Here is a 15425-nt window from a genome sequence, read left to right as displayed (position 1 = left end):
ACTTCCCAAAAATCAGACCATCTCGCTGTGTAGCTGGGTGTATCCCTGCACAGTCACATCTCGGAGGCAACATGCCAGCTGCAAATCACAGCAGCCGCAGGGTGAAGATGTGAAAATCTCTGTGAAAGAAATATTTGTGCATTGAGGCTGTTATCTAGTCCACAGACATCACGAAACAGGATCAGAGCTCCCTTCGTGACTGCTTGTTTCATGTGTCTGAAGGAGCGCGGGACACCCGGCAGTGCCAGTGCAGTAGAGTGTCACTGTCTCAGCTCTGCTGCCCTGCGTCTACTTTCAGAATCACTGAATCTCAGCGAGTCAGCAGCACTGCAGCAGGAAGACATCTGCCTGCAGTGAAGAAAAAGAGACGGAAAAAGGCACGGAGATATTTTGGGCATGAAGATTAGTCTCTGCTGATATGTTTGATCTACGTTTATTATCTGTTGCAGGTCAAATTAAGGAAAGGGTGACTCGTAACACACTGCACACACATGCACCAAGCCTGCGGCAAACCGGCCAGTATTGAGTGACTTTCATTTGCTCTTTAGCTCAGCCTCTCTGTCTTCATCGCTTCTCTCTCCCTGAGTGTTAGTGTGTGTGTGTGTGTGTGTGTGTGTGTGTGTGTGATCATCAAAGATTTATGTGTGTAACAGAGTAGAGGGCAGCCTGGGTGTGTTTGCATGTTCTGCCTCTTGCACATACTGTACTGTACTCTCACTCATGCATTTCACACACACCATAATAAACTGTATACCGCACACACAATATGCTTTAATCCACACACACACACACACACACACACACAGTTATAAAACTGTTAGCACGGATGAGTGTCACTACATTAAGGGGTCTTATGACACAATGCTTCATAGAATTGATTGAAAAGAGGACACAACCATGCTGTGTAAAGATGCAAGTGGAGTGTGTGTGTGTGTGTGTGTGTATCTAGTGCTAAAGACAATAGAAAAATTCAACTGATTAAATTAATTCACTGAATACCAAGAAGCAATTCTCAGCACTGCATTGTGTCAAATCATAAATGTTAAGGATGAACTTTTTGCTGCCAAGGACAAAGCCATGGAAAACGTTTTTCCTCTTTCAGAACACAGTGAAATGTCACTGTTTCATGTAAATGTCCCCACACACGAGATCTTATAATTACAGATTATAGTATTCTTGAACTTAAAGCCACATCCACACCCTCCTTGTTCAGGGGTTTGTATGTGTGGACAGGCTTGGAGAACATCAGTACGATTATTCTACAGCTCTATCAATAGGCCAATCTGCATCTCCTGACCCTCATGTGCTGAAACCAATGTAATAACCCAAATGTGATTTCAGCTGGAGCACAGTTCAGGATGAACCTGAGGGTCTTTGATGGGACGGAACATGTCAGGCCTCACACATCCTCAGGACACTGTGCACAGTCACAATTTGCCCTAAATATTAATCCAGGATCTGCTTCCATGAACCTGAAAGAAAGAAAGAAAAAAAAAAAAAATGTGTGTGTTCCCATTTGTGATTGGATTCTCAAGGTGTCACTCAAGTCACCGCTGGGCCATTTGCATAAGGAGGAGACTATAAATGAGTAATGGTCGAGGAAACGCCTTCCCAGGCTCACTCTGCTGATGCTGTTGGGACAAGAAGAGAGAGAGAGAGAGACCAAACCGGCGACGTTACTTCGGTGGCTGATTGTCTGAAAAGATACCAGCAAGATGTCTTATAGACCAGCTCCACATTCTTCCTATAAGAAGATGTTCGGCGGGGACAGAACCGCGGTCAGGACCAGCTACTCCAGCCGCCAGTTCTCCAGCCCGCTGCGCTCCTCCCGGGTGTCCTTCGGTCTCTCCTCAGCCCCGGCCGTCTACGCAGTGAAGACGCAGAGGCTCCGGAGCAGCGCAGCCATGCCTCGGCTGGCCTCCGAGAACTTGGACTTCTCCTTGTCCGACGCCATAAACAGCGAGTTCATCACGAACCGCACCAGCGAGAAAGCGCAGATGCAGTCGCTCAACGACCGCTTCGCCAGCTACATCGAGAAGGTGCGCTTCCTGGAGCAGCAGAACAAGATCCTGCTGGCGGAGCTGGAGCAGCTGCGGGGCAAAGGCACGTCCCGGGTCGGGGATCTGTACGAGGACGAGATGCGGGATCTGAGGCGCCAGGTGGACCAGCTCACCAACGAGAAGGCCCGGGTGGAGGTTCACCGGGACAACCTGGCAGACGACATCGACAGGCTGAGGGAAAAGTAGGAGGCGTGGCACTTCTCCATTCTCTGCAAACTCCATACAGCTTTTGTTTAAGTGTGCAGGCCTGTAACTCAGAGGAGTCCCTGCCAACATGTGCATGCTAATTTGTTATCTATGATCCCTTTAGAACAGACGCATATACAGGCAAGACTTAGATTCAAATGTTCTCCAGACTCTGAGGTGCTGCTGCAGCTTTTGGTCTGTTTCGCTGACATGTGAAGTGGAGTTCAGGAGAGGCAAGCAGAGCCGGGCATGCATAAAAAAGTAGTACCGCAGTGTTTTAAGGTGGAGAAGTCCCAGTGGCAGCTGAGATAAAAATGCCTGCTTGTTGTCTGTGTTTGCAGGTTGCAGGATGAGATATCCCAGCGGGAGGAGGCCGAGACCAACATGCAGAGCTTCAGACAGGTACAGTATCATTCACCTCAAAAAAAACCCCAACATTTTTCCCATCAGGCAATTTCTGCATCTGTTTTATATTTGCGAAGAGAGTGATGGTAGGGAGTGTGCCTCAGAAGATGTTGGTGGCCTGTGCTCCTCACCACTGCCCCTCCTCCTCCTCAGCCCATCAGGGTAAAACAAGGGTTTAAACCCCTGAATTGCTGACACATGGTGTCAAAGAGATTAGATGAACCTTAATTATCACCATGAGCCTCACCTCTAGCACTTATGTGGTGTAACTGTCCCTTTCCTCTCCTAAGTGATCTCTATCTAATTATTTGCTCATGAGCTGCAAGGACTGGAATGCACCCTTCTGATGGCACAACAGCAGATTCTAGCCATGATCCAAAATAGCTGTAGAGCAGAACTGACCCTGGCCTGGTACAAAAGGCCAAGTTGTGGCTGTTGGGTGAAATCAGGCCTGCAAAGAGAGGAGATCTTTTTAAGTCTGACTGGTCACACTGAATGAGCTGGATACAAGCATAACAACAGTGTGGACCCAATGTGGTTATCAGAGCGAGAAGACAAGCCACCATGTGACCCAGCTGTCTCGTTCTGGCAGAGCATTAGCACTGGTACTAAAAAACTCACTTGTTATGGTCTTGTATGAATAATGGAGTGATGATGAGTCTTAGAAATTGTTTCGCATAAGAGTCATGGTTTAAAAAAAGAAGAAAAAAGATATAAAAATAACTATGTGCTACACAGGATGTGGTGCTTTGCAGAGCTTTTTCAGAGGTTATGTGCTTTTCAAGGCGTGCAGTCAGTTATCAATACATTCCACAATCATGACCTTGTCAATATGAATAGCAGGAAGGAAATCCATGTGGCCTACCATGGTGGCACACAGACAACAATGCAGGGCCAGCAGCCGGCTCTCGCTCAGTCAGGCAGACAGTCACTCTTCCAGCCTCGGGCTGGTTTGGGAAACCCTGCTGAATAGCACACTTTGTTTGTGGCATTAGAGCAGGGGGCAAAGCTGCTTCATTTGCTGATACCTCAATTACCAGCCTGCCAACGCCCTGACAAAGCACAGCGGTGTGGGTGTGTACCACGGCGAGTCTGCATGTATGAGACATAGAGTGGAGCTGGAATATAGAAGGAGGTTTTTTGTAAAATAAAATGTTTTAAAGTTTTTTGTTTTTTTTTTTCACAGGTGAACATTTGCCTCATGATTAATTCCAGAGAGTTATAAAATGATAAAATACAAGCGCAAGAGCTTCTAGTAGAACAACTGAATTTACATCAGAACAACCAACAGAGATTTAAGAATGGTTAAGAATGCAGTTGGGTAATAATAAATGGGATTAAGGACCTCTTGGATAATGCTGTGTGGTTCTAGGTGCTCCGCAGTGCCCCCTTTATTGAATCAAACTCAGGACATGGCAACAATCTCAATGAATTTTGCACAACCTTTTTCCCAGATGTAAGGCAGACAGGTAGCTACATATGAAGGTTGATTTTCTTGTTTTACTGTGCAATAAACGGCCTCTGACCTCATTTGACAAAACCCATCATGTCAAGCTAAAGCTGAGGAAGAAGTATTCAGATGCTTTACTGAGGTAAAAGCAGAAATAGCTGAGTCTCAGAGTACTCAACCTCAAGTTAAAGTCCTGCATTCACAAGCTGATTATATGTAAAAGTCAGTCAAGTATTAAAGAAACACAAACACTTCTCATAGTGTTATATTATCAATAATATATTGTATTGATTTGTTAATATGTGGCTAATTAAAGGTACTTTATACACTACTGGGTAGTTTGATAGTAATGTCCTGCATCATATTTTATGAGTTTATCATATGTTTTGCTTGTAAAAGCTTAATCTGAAAAGTGATTAAAGAAATGTGAAAAATCAAATATTTACCTCTGAAATGTTGTAGATTAGAAGTAGTATACAATTAAAATACTCTAGTAAAGTTCAAGTAAATGCAGTACTTGAGTAAAAAAACAGCTACTTGACTGTTACAAGCATCTGCAGCAGCACTTGTCATGTGCCTGCAGTTGATTTTTATTGGATGCATGTGTGACCTTGCCACACTACACAATTGTGCCAGTGCTCTTAACAGCGTGTGAAAGAGCAGTTTTTTTTCTCTGTCAGCACACACGCAGCCTAATGCATAATTCATCTCACCTTCACAAGTCACCTTATTAAGAGTCAGTGTCATGGCACAGGATGTGGACAATGCTGCCCTCGCTAGACTGGACCTGGAGAGGAAGGTAGAGTCACTCCAGGAGGAAATCAACTTCCTCAAAAAGCTGCATGATGAGGTAAGCTTCCTTTTATTGTGGCTACAGCTGAATCACTTGACTGCGGAAACGCTGCACATGTATGGACTAATAAGCTCATGGTTTGAAGTATTTGTTAATCGGCTCAAGTATCAAATTGGTAGGGTTGAGTCAACCAGAGCTTTTCTAATGCAGCCAGGAAAGTCGTAGAAAAGTATGCAACAGGACATATGTTGTTTTTATATACTGCGCTCTATTGATTCTATTGCAGGAAATGCTGGAGCTGCAGAGTCAGATCCAGCAGCAGCAGCATTTGCAAGTGGACATGGAAATAGCTAAGCCTGACCTGACAGCTGCTCTGAGGGACGTCCGTCTGCAGTATGAGAGCCTGGCCTCCAAAAACATCCACGAGTCTGAGGAATGGTACAAATCCAAGGTTAGGATTCAAATGTGCCAATTGAAAAAAAATATGAAAGAAACTTTAAAGCAGCTTCTTAAATTAACTACAACGTGAAAATCATAAATTCACTAAAAGCTAAAGCAGCTATTATCAATATTTTTAGTGGGTCACATGGCCAACTCTATCAACCTATAGAGAATTATCCCTCAACTATTCAGTTCCCCTCAGCTCTATGGAGCGTTGTAGCATCTTTCAGTACATTTCTTTTGTTTCTGGACTTTACTGTTTGGGTTCAGTCTCACTGCTCTCATCAGTGTCATTTTTGGTTGCAGTAGGCAGCTGTTTTCAGTTGGAAAAAAAATATTGGTTGGTGGAGACCAAAATCAGAGCCAAAAGAGAGTAAATGTTGGATTTACATGCATCTGGTGGCCAGGAAGACGGCTCCAAATGAGTAATAATGTTTCTCTGTTACTGCTGTATGTGTGAATAGGCAACTGTTCCCTAACAAGTTCACCATATCATTATCAAGTGATAATATATCAGTATTGTGTTTCTATCATGTTTCCACTGTCCCACGTGGCCAAAAAGCCAACTAGAGCAGGTTTAAATTAAATGCAAGAATTGTTTCTTTTTCAAAAGGCATTAAATAATCTGCCAAAATAATAAAAAGGAGTTTGGTGAAGCAGAATCTTTCTCTCTGTATGACCTTTGAATATTGGCAGTAACCAGTATTTCAGTGAATACTGGTAGCAGCAATGCCTCAAAATACCGTAGAACTATGTCAACCACCAAACTGCAGTGTAATGTCTGCAAGTCTCTTTTGTGACCACATCTTTCATAATTTACAGTACCTCACGCTATCTGCCACGCTCACCCTCCCTCAGCCTCTGACTCATCATTTATTGAATGGTTGATTTCTCAGTTATTTCGATATCTCTCTATCTCTCTCTGTCTGCCTGTTTGTCACTGTGATTGATAGTTTGCTGACCTCACCGAAGCGGCAGCCAGGAATAATGATGCTTTGAGAATGGCCAAGCAGGAGGCCAATGACTATAGACGCCAAGTTCAGGCCCTGACTTGTGAGGTGGATGCCCTCAAGGGAACTGTGAGTATGCAACTTTAGGCTGACATTGTAGTAGACAAGATAGTGATGCAGAATCTATATATAGCTGGAGTCCAACAAACTGGCTAGAAAACATTCACAAAATGAGCTGCATGAGTTTGACATATATAGATATCCAGGGAGAGTTTATTTTCACAGGTCGCAGAGCAAAATAATCAACCTTGCGTTGTATTTTTATTTGAAATGGGTTATTTTCACTGCCTGAGCGTACTATTGTTCTTTCTTGGCTGCCGTCCCAGAATGAGTCCTTGGAGCGTCAGATGAGAGAGATTGAGGAGAACTTCTCCCTGGAGACGAGCGGCTACCAGGACAACATTAGCCGTCTGGAGGAGGACATTCACAACATGAAGGACGAGATGGCCCGTCACCTCCGGGAGTACCAGGACCTCCTGAATGTTAAGATGGCCCTGGACATTGAGATAGCCACCTACAGGAAGCTGCTGGAAGGAGAGGAGAGCAGGTGATGGATGAAGACCTTCAAAAAGTTAACAGTTCCAGCGTCTGCCTGACAGATATGCATGTGAACATTCATTACATGCAACAAATACACATATGTTGATTTGTGGACTGTACTTTATCCTTTTTCAGAATCTCTACTCCACTGCCAAACTTCTCATCTCTCAACCTGAGAGGTACGATCACTCTCTGCATGTTGATGTCACTGCAGGAATGTTAGTATTGGTTATGACTCGATATTGCCAGTTGATAATATAACATTCAGTTTTTCTTTCTTAGAAACAATGATTGATTCCAAACCTCATGTTGAAACCACAACAACTAAGAAGGTTCTCATCAAGACTATTGAAACCAGGGATGGTCAGGTAGAATCCACTTGAAGTGATTTTCAATCACTGAAGCAATTTTCTGACAGTCACTTGAGCTCAAACACAACATTTGGTCGTCACCTTTCCTCTTCGTCCTTTTCCAGGTGATCAACGAGTCAACCCAGAACCACGATGACATGGACTAGTAACGTCTTTGTCGGTGCCAAACGACCAACAAAAGCAATACGAAGAAACACAATTCACTGGGGCTACAAGCAAGCAAACAAACCAACAACACATGAAAAGCAGACAGCTTCAAAAAGTGCCTTTGTATGTGATGATCTAGTAAGCCTGTTAGTTGACACAGACTGTATTTTGCTTCCTCCTCTGCAGAAAGTCTTATCTTTTGTCACATTTGTTTAGACACAATAATGAAATCAGCACAACATAGAGATCCTCACTGAGGTCCACAAAAATATTTCTTTGTAGCCAAAGTAGTATTTTTGATTGATATAGCATGCACACGAGGAAATCTGTATGCTGAAGATGTCACAATTGCCTGTATGCAGCAATAAACCATTAAGGCTGAAATTCAATACTGTGCACGAGATCCAATACTTTGCACTACATTATGGTAATGAAGTATCACTCTGTAAAATAATCCTCATACTAAAAAAGGGAAATCGTTGTCGTTCTAAGTAGTGCCTGAACAAACAGGTCCTCATTTGCGAGCAATTAAATTGCACAATCAATGATGAATTTTTGGTAAAAATATTGTAGTGATTTTTATGTTTTGGAAAACAGTTGTGAACTGAACATGCATTTAATCAGACAAAATGTGTGGATTCATGAAGTGGTAAAATAATAAGATAAAAAGAGGAGTCAAGAGATGCGTTAAATTGGTTTTATTGTTATAATTTACAATTGCAGATTTTACGTGTAAAAAGGGAAACAATGTTAGTAAGAGCAACACTGAAGGGATGCCTCGTCTGACTGACATGTAGCAGTTGCATTATTACAATATGGAGAAGTATCAACAATGAGTAAACAAAGTACAAATACATTCAGTAGGATTGTTTTGTCACCTGCTGTTTCCAGTGTCAAGAATCAACTTTGAAACTCAACTTTTAGGCCAACATGGAAGAGAAGCCCTTAAAGTACCGCTGAAAATACACAGTTCCGTGACAACAGGGCATTCTGTGTCCGCTAATGAGATTGTGTGACAGGACGGAAAGATCCAGATCAATTGTTAGGTAAAAATTGTAATAGGTGTAACAAAATCAAATTTCATCATTAGAAAATCTGCCACAGGTCATTTGTGTGTAACTAAACTTGTAGTGTTTATACATTTATGTTTAGTTCCCTACTTAAGTGCAATTAGGGTACTTGTACTTAACCTGACTATGTCCATTTCATGCTACTGTATTCTTGAACTCCTCTACAAGGAAATATTGCTCTTATTACTGTGCTACTTTTACTTCATAGCTGTACGAAAACGTGACATGTTTTCAAATATAATGTATGGTTATGGATAGGTTTAACAATAACATATTTTTGGCAAAATTAAAAGTTGATGCATAGGAAATGATAGGAATGATACTTTCCTCTAAGGTGTAATGATATTACCACAATTAAATTTCATCATCACAAAAACATGATCTGTCACGGGTCACCTGTTCAAGATGTATTGAGGCTGCAGAATGAGATCTGATGCGGCAAAATAAGAGAGGTAAATTTGTCAGAGGAGGAATATCCCTGGACCTCAGATAAAAGGTGAAAGTTACCTTTGACCTCTGGGGGAAACGACACATTTCCTTGATTTTCAGAGTGAAATACAACTCTGCAGCCACAGACACTAAAAAACGAGCACGCTTATATGAATGCACTGTTCATGAGCTTATGTGTTTAAGACGAATAGTAACATTTGAAGACAGGCTCATACTTAATGCCAGTTTGCTGCAGCAGCTGTGCCCAAACCTCGGCAAACAGCTGCATGCAGTTTTTTCTAATGAGAAGCTGAACTGCACAGTGGAAGCGGTCTGCCATTGGTCGAAACTGACCACTAAACCTGCTGCGTGTGGCTGCCACCTGTTGGTGATGGATGCCGACTGAACCGTCTCCTCTGGTAGGTCACTGAGTGCAGGGCACGTCGGCCAGGGTACCAGCCGGTTTATTTCTTTATTTTTTTTATTATACACAACATTAAGGTTTATTAAGGTGGGCGACGCGCAGGGCAGGGTTTCTCCTCATTTGAATAATCCAGGACATCCGTAGGTTAATTAATGCTGCTTGTTTTCGTCTGCTTGCCCCGAGAGATCAGCGTGTTTGTCGACAGAGCAACTTTCTCCATGTGACGTGTTTGTCGGTGGAAACACGAACCGAGGGAGACGCCGACATGATCCGCTTCAACTTTGTTTTTCGATGCTTTCATCAATTTGACACCATGTTGCCGGTCATGTTCGCCGGGACTGAAGTTAAGCTCACTGTTTATGAATGACAGAAGCGGGTGTTTTGTTTTCCTTTTCTTCCAGAGCACTGTTAACCGAGGCGAGTAGAACAAAAATGGGGTCAAGTTTCAACAGGTTTTGAGTAAAATGAAAGGTAAATTAGGAGTAACCGATTCCGACTGAGGGGTTTTAACCTTTTTTTTTTTTTTTTTTTTTTTTTTTTTTTTTTTGCTGGTGATGGGCTCCGTGACCTCTGCTCTGACGAGGACGAGAAACGCCTTGGTGAAAGTGGGCTCAGAGCCGGAGAACCATGACCCGGAGAGGAGCCAGTCCGCTCCGGAGTCGGACCGGACCAGGAAGAGGAGCGCTCGGTTTAACGTTTCCATCCAAGCCGGGAGGCAGAGTTCCCGCCAGTCGCTGTCCGAGGTCCTGAGCCGACAAGACTCCGACGGAGCCAAACAAACTTCGAGGAAAAAGACGTGTGAAGGTCCACAGAGCGGTGAGTTGAGGAAAGTCTCCCTGCTGTTTCCACTTGTGTCATAGAAGTCACTCACTTCTTGCCTTTTAATCATTCATATATACCAAGAATTGGATGTAAAGAGTGACGGAGTGTAACCAAGGGTTGAAATACTGTACTTAAGCAGTTGTGGAAGACGCATTCAGTTATTTCTTATGAATAAATGTTGCAACATTATAGAAATACCCGGTTACAACTAAAAGACCAGCATTAAGAATGTTGTAGTTTAAGGAAAGTACAAAAGTATAACCCTCAACACACTACTTACAGTACCTGAGTACACTTAGTTACATTCCACCATAGTACATAAGTGCAATTTCGAGGTACTTTGCTTTAGTATTTCTGTTTTTATGCTACTTTATATTTCAACTTCACTACATGTCAGAGTCAAATATTGTTTTTACGCCACTGTGTTCATTTGACATAGGCCTATTAGTTTTCACATTAACATTTGACATACAGAGCACGATAAAGGAGGATGCATTTCCTACTTTAAACCACCCAGCAGTACATGAGATACTTAAACGCTCCACCTCAACTGACCAGAAAAGTACCACTTGTAGTAATAATGATTCAAAAATACTTTACTTGGGCATTTTTGAATATTTCTTCCACCACCAATAACAAAAAGACTCTTTTCACAGCAGACATTTTGACTTCCCATAGTGGGAAAAGCGCAGGCGGAACTAATAACATCAACGGTGGCTCAGCTCCACTGAGTGTCCCAGTAAGACAACACATGAAATATTTCACAGTGGGAATGTAGGAGTTAGTGAATGGCCTTACAGCTCACTTTCTCCTCTAATGAGACTGCCACTGCTCAGTGTTTTGGAGCATCCTGGCCTCAAATGCAGCTGCTGTGTTACTTTATACTGCACCGGTTCAGTTCATGGATTTATCTGTAGATGAGAGCAATTGGTCACTTCAGAGGATTACTGTGAATATGCTGATGGAAAAAAAAGGTATTCAATGAATGAATTCTGAGCTCTTTGAAGGCCAGCCTCAATGCAACATATCTCCACTACCAAAGCATCTCTTTGATGTTTGAGGTGTCGCTACCTCTGAAACAATCAAAAATAACGGTCCAGTTTATTTATATCAAACTGCAATTTTGCAGAGAGATGTTTTGGTTTTAAATTTTTTCTCATCTTTTCTCTTTTTTTAAAATAATGGAAATGCATGTAAAAGCTAGTCTCAATCAGAATGAGTTGGAAAAAGGTTGACCACACACTTAGCTTTAATTATTTTATTGTATCACCACCTGCACTTGGTCTTTGTCCAGGCAAGTCAATACAAATGAAGGTGTGAAGCCCTCAGTTTTGTACAGTCTATACAGCAGTTTCCATTTCCGTGAATATGTGTACAATGAATGAGCACAGTCTGGTTTAGATCTGTGAAGCAACTTGTGCAAATGACCTTATTGCTGCATTGAAATGTTATGTTATAAAGTGTTATAGATGCAACATTTTCACCCCTTAAACGTATTTAATGTTTTCCTACACTTTTGTCCTTTGTGTTACTCAGTGTTTCCTTCAGTTCATCCTGTTTGTCTTCAACTCTCTGCTGCTGCCTCCTCTAGTTCCAACTCCCTGCACATCTGTCCCAGAGGAAAATACTTCTCCCTGGCTGACTCCTAAAATACCATCTGTACTGTGGCGTTTCCATGACCGTATGACAGTGTAGACTCCCGTCGAGTTTCCTCCTTCGTCCCGAGTGATGTTCATGTGTGTTGAGGAGTCTCCTCCCTGCCACTTAAGCTGACTGTACACTCATTTGCTCCCTCCTGAGGAACAAAACACAGACACCTACCTCCTGACCAGCTTATCTGGTTGGGCCCCCTTGGTGTCACACAGCTCCAGTGGTGTACAGATCTCAACCACTGCTTAAGTTTAGAGATTGCAGAAAACAGATTGACATCAGCTCTAAAATCTTTAGACCATGGCTGTTATCTGAGCTGCCATGCCAAATGATACCATACAACCCCACAATTAAGATGGACAGATCATTTTAAGCAGTGTCAAGGTTCTTTCAGCTGCCCCAGAATACATGGTCGGTGCTGCAGGAGCTCAGTGGGAAATGTCTCACACTCAGTTGTACAGTCAGTTGTAACCTAATGGAGCGATTCTATAATAATAGTGATGTTGAAGAGCAACAATTAGTCTGCTGTTGATTGCATTACTGGCACAAGAACTAGATCAAATTCAGAGAGTTTCCCGTGGCATGCAAGCAGCTGGAGTCTTTCTTGTAGTGTATGTTAGTCATACTGAATGCTATTTTAATAGTCAGCACCTCTGGATGAATAAGAGTTGAGTAAGATTGTGTTTGAGACTGAATCTCAAAGATTGAGATTGAGATTGAATGATCAAGCCATCTCTGCAGGCTTGTAGTTAGAAATCATTACGAGTGCTTTCAGTTTCCTTAATAATGTGTAATAGGAAATAATGAAAAATGCTTGTCACTGCTCCCAGAGCCCAAGATAATATCTTCAGATATGTTTGTTTTGTCAGACCAGCTAGAAGCAGCAAATGTTATCAGATAACAGGCTAATTAGAAAATGAATAAGTGAAGGATTTTTCTAAACCCCCGAGCAGCATGCTGAATCTGTGGTGATTGGTTTATATTTTGAAATGCAAATTCTCCAAAAAGCTTTAACATAATATAATGTAGTTTTAAGCAGATATAAGGACATTGAAGTGTTGATTAATGTGCAGTATTTGTCAGCAATCGGAACACCTCTTATGAAGACATTTTATATCACTACAACTGTTTTACTATATTGTCAGGTATTATCTGTCCTCGTCACAGGAGCCACCAGGAGAAGTTATATTTGTTGACAGATACATTAATAAACACTTGTATCTGCTTACAACCGCTTCAAAGTTTATTATAAACCACTGCTTATTAATGCTAAACAGGCAGAAGTAAAGTGGAACATGATTAAATTATTAACCAGTAAATCATCATGTATAAATTTGCATCAAGCACTGAAAGTAACAACGTGTGAACAGTGTTCCCATTATTAGCAATGCAATGACAGATTAATGTATCTACTACTATATGAGGATACATGCTTTATTAATAAATTAAGAGGCATCAGCTGTCTTATGGGCTGTAAATCTATTCTGTAATTGGATACTACAGTTTATTTGATGGGACTGTAAACTGATAACACAGTATAAAGGAAACATAAATCAATAACATATTAATGTGTTGAAATTTTAATAATACAACAAGCCTTTTAGAAAGTGTGTTGATCAGTCGCTCTAATCTGATCTGATTTAAAACTAAAGCTACAAATTTAATCAAAATTTGAATGATATTTATTCACAAAGTAGATAAATAGTGTTTGGTGTGTATGTATATGTATAGTAATCAGCAGGGGGACTGCCCAAACTGTTAAACGATAATGAACAAAATACTTAACTGAAATACAAAATCAAGCTGCGAGACAACAAAACAATGGAGAATAATCCATTACAAATCCAGTGACATGTGATGCAGCTGTGACACATGTCATAAGTAATTGACATCAATTTAAAATGACAGTGGTTCCAGCATGTGCCCCATATGGCAAATATGTTTTCCATCTATTCCTTCAACTTCACATCTGATCCTTTCATCCCTGCCTCACAGTGGGAGGAGGACATATTGAGCAAGGAAAACATGCAGGTGGATGAAGAGAGGAGGCAAATTGATACGAAACCAGAAAGAACTCCTCACTAGAGATTTGGGCAACCCTATGTGTGATTTACACTCAAGTGTAATTTACATGTATTTGCAAGTTGCATTCATTAGAAATGTTTTCTGTCAGTGCAGGAAGTAGCATGATGTTCATATAGCGCAGTGAAAACAAAGTGTTTAGGTCAAGCGTTTGAACTGTCTAGTCAGTGTTGCCATTTTGGTATTCAGTCATGGTTACAATCTTTCCCTAAATGCCAAGTCTGAACTATATCTCATAATTAAATTTCCACTAGCAGTTATTGTCTTGTCTTGAAAAACACCGGTACTGAGCAATTTACAACTATGCTGAGTCTTCTCAAAGCAAATAGTGTCTTTAGCTCTTGTGCTTGTGGTCTCACAGTTTTTAGCTTTTACAGTGTATGAGAATCAGCAAATCTATTTGAATTAAGTGAACAATTGTATTCATTATCAATTAATCCGCTGACTATTTTCTCAAGTAATCAATAAAATTATTTTTTTCTATAAATTGTCAAGAAATAATATAAGACGCTCATGACCATTTCCCAGGGCCTGGGGTAACACACGTCCTTCTTTGCCAGAGCAACAGTCCAAAACACATAGATATTCAGTTTATGATGATTTGAAAGAGAAAAACAGCTGATTCTCATATCAGAGAGAAAGGAATTAGCAAATGTTTGACAGGTTGTTTGAAACTTTTCTAAACCAATTAATTGATTTTTCAAAAAGCTGATTCATTTTCTGTCAGTTTTGACTAATTGTTTTGGCTCTAGTTTGTATCTGTGACAGCGTGCAGACATGTTTCATATTGATGTTAATAACATTTCTGTACATTGCTATTGTACAACAGTAGAATATGAACATAATTTGTTCCACTGGGGGCTGGATATATTCGAAGGTCTTACTGTCTCTTTACATATATTTAAAGGGAAGAAAAATAAATTTGCAGTTAAGGACATTATTGAATTTTTTTTTTTTTTTTTTTTTTTTTAAATCATCACCCATCGTGAGTGTTTCGTCTGAGTCTGCACAGTCTCAGTCTGTGACTGTTGAGTCTCTAAAACAACATGTGATGAAAAGTGTAGTTTTCTGACCCTGCCTAAATAACACTGATTAGTTGCTTTGGTCTGCTTGGAGGTGGATGTCTGGGGTGTGTAAGATGCCTGGTTCTAATCAAAAGATTTCCATTTGTTTGGCCTGCTGACCTAACACTCACCCAGCTGGTTTTGCCTCTTTGATCTGGAACCATGCTGTTGCAAAAATCATTAGCTAAACTTGTGCTTTATATAGCGTGATACTTTTCCCCCTGTTTTCTTCAGGGTCTTGGTGCAGCAGGATTCAGATGACAGTTCATGTAGCTCTCTGTTTTGTCAGCTCATTTCCCTTAGGTTTGCAACACAGGGTAACATTACCCTTAAAGGTGCCTCTAATGAGTATTTAGCTGGGGAAAAGGCAAGCTCCCTAGCACCCTCTGTGTCTTAATTACATGACACATGTGTCACTGTGGTGACAGTGGTGTGGGGACTGGCAAAGTGTGTGTCGTTCCACAGTCTAGGAGAGATCTCT

The 15425-nt window shown here is 41.3% G+C and overlaps 2 protein-coding genes across 2 annotated transcripts in view; both read left to right on the top strand.

The window, feature by feature from the left end:
* The first annotated feature begins 1574 nt into the window (after window positions 1–1574).
* Window positions 1575–7792, top strand: LOC139628771 (vimentin-like). Its single transcript, XM_071490815.1, has 9 exons — window positions 1575–2242; window positions 2588–2648; window positions 4856–4951; window positions 5181–5345; window positions 6289–6414; window positions 6672–6892; window positions 7021–7064; window positions 7168–7253; window positions 7361–7792. The coding sequence occupies exons 1-9, from the start codon at window positions 1716–1718 to the stop codon at window positions 7400–7402; spliced, it is 1368 nt and encodes a 455-aa protein (XP_071346916.1). The 5' UTR covers window positions 1575–1715; the 3' UTR covers window positions 7403–7792.
* A 1535-nt stretch (window positions 7793–9327) lies between these two features.
* pde1cb (phosphodiesterase 1C, calmodulin-dependent b) overlaps window positions 9328–15425 on the top strand; it is a 93696-nt gene continuing 87598 nt past the window's right edge. Inside the window, exon 1 of the mRNA XM_071490811.1 lies at window positions 9328–10142. Coding sequence (XP_071346912.1) covers window positions 9881–10142 — 262 coding nt within the window. The 5' untranslated portion in view covers window positions 9328–9880. The remainder of the gene's footprint in view (window positions 10143–15425) is intronic.

The sequence above is a fragment of the Trachinotus anak genome, unplaced genomic scaffold, assembly GCF_046630095.1.
Source record: "Trachinotus anak isolate AG129_WGS33_773 ecotype Australia unplaced genomic scaffold, CSIRO_AGI_Tana_v1 ptg000012l, whole genome shotgun sequence".
Lineage (NCBI taxonomy): Eukaryota > Metazoa > Chordata > Actinopteri > Carangiformes > Carangidae > Trachinotus > Trachinotus anak.
The sequence above is the reverse complement of the archived record's forward strand: the minus strand, read 5'-3'. Positions and strand labels throughout refer to the sequence as shown.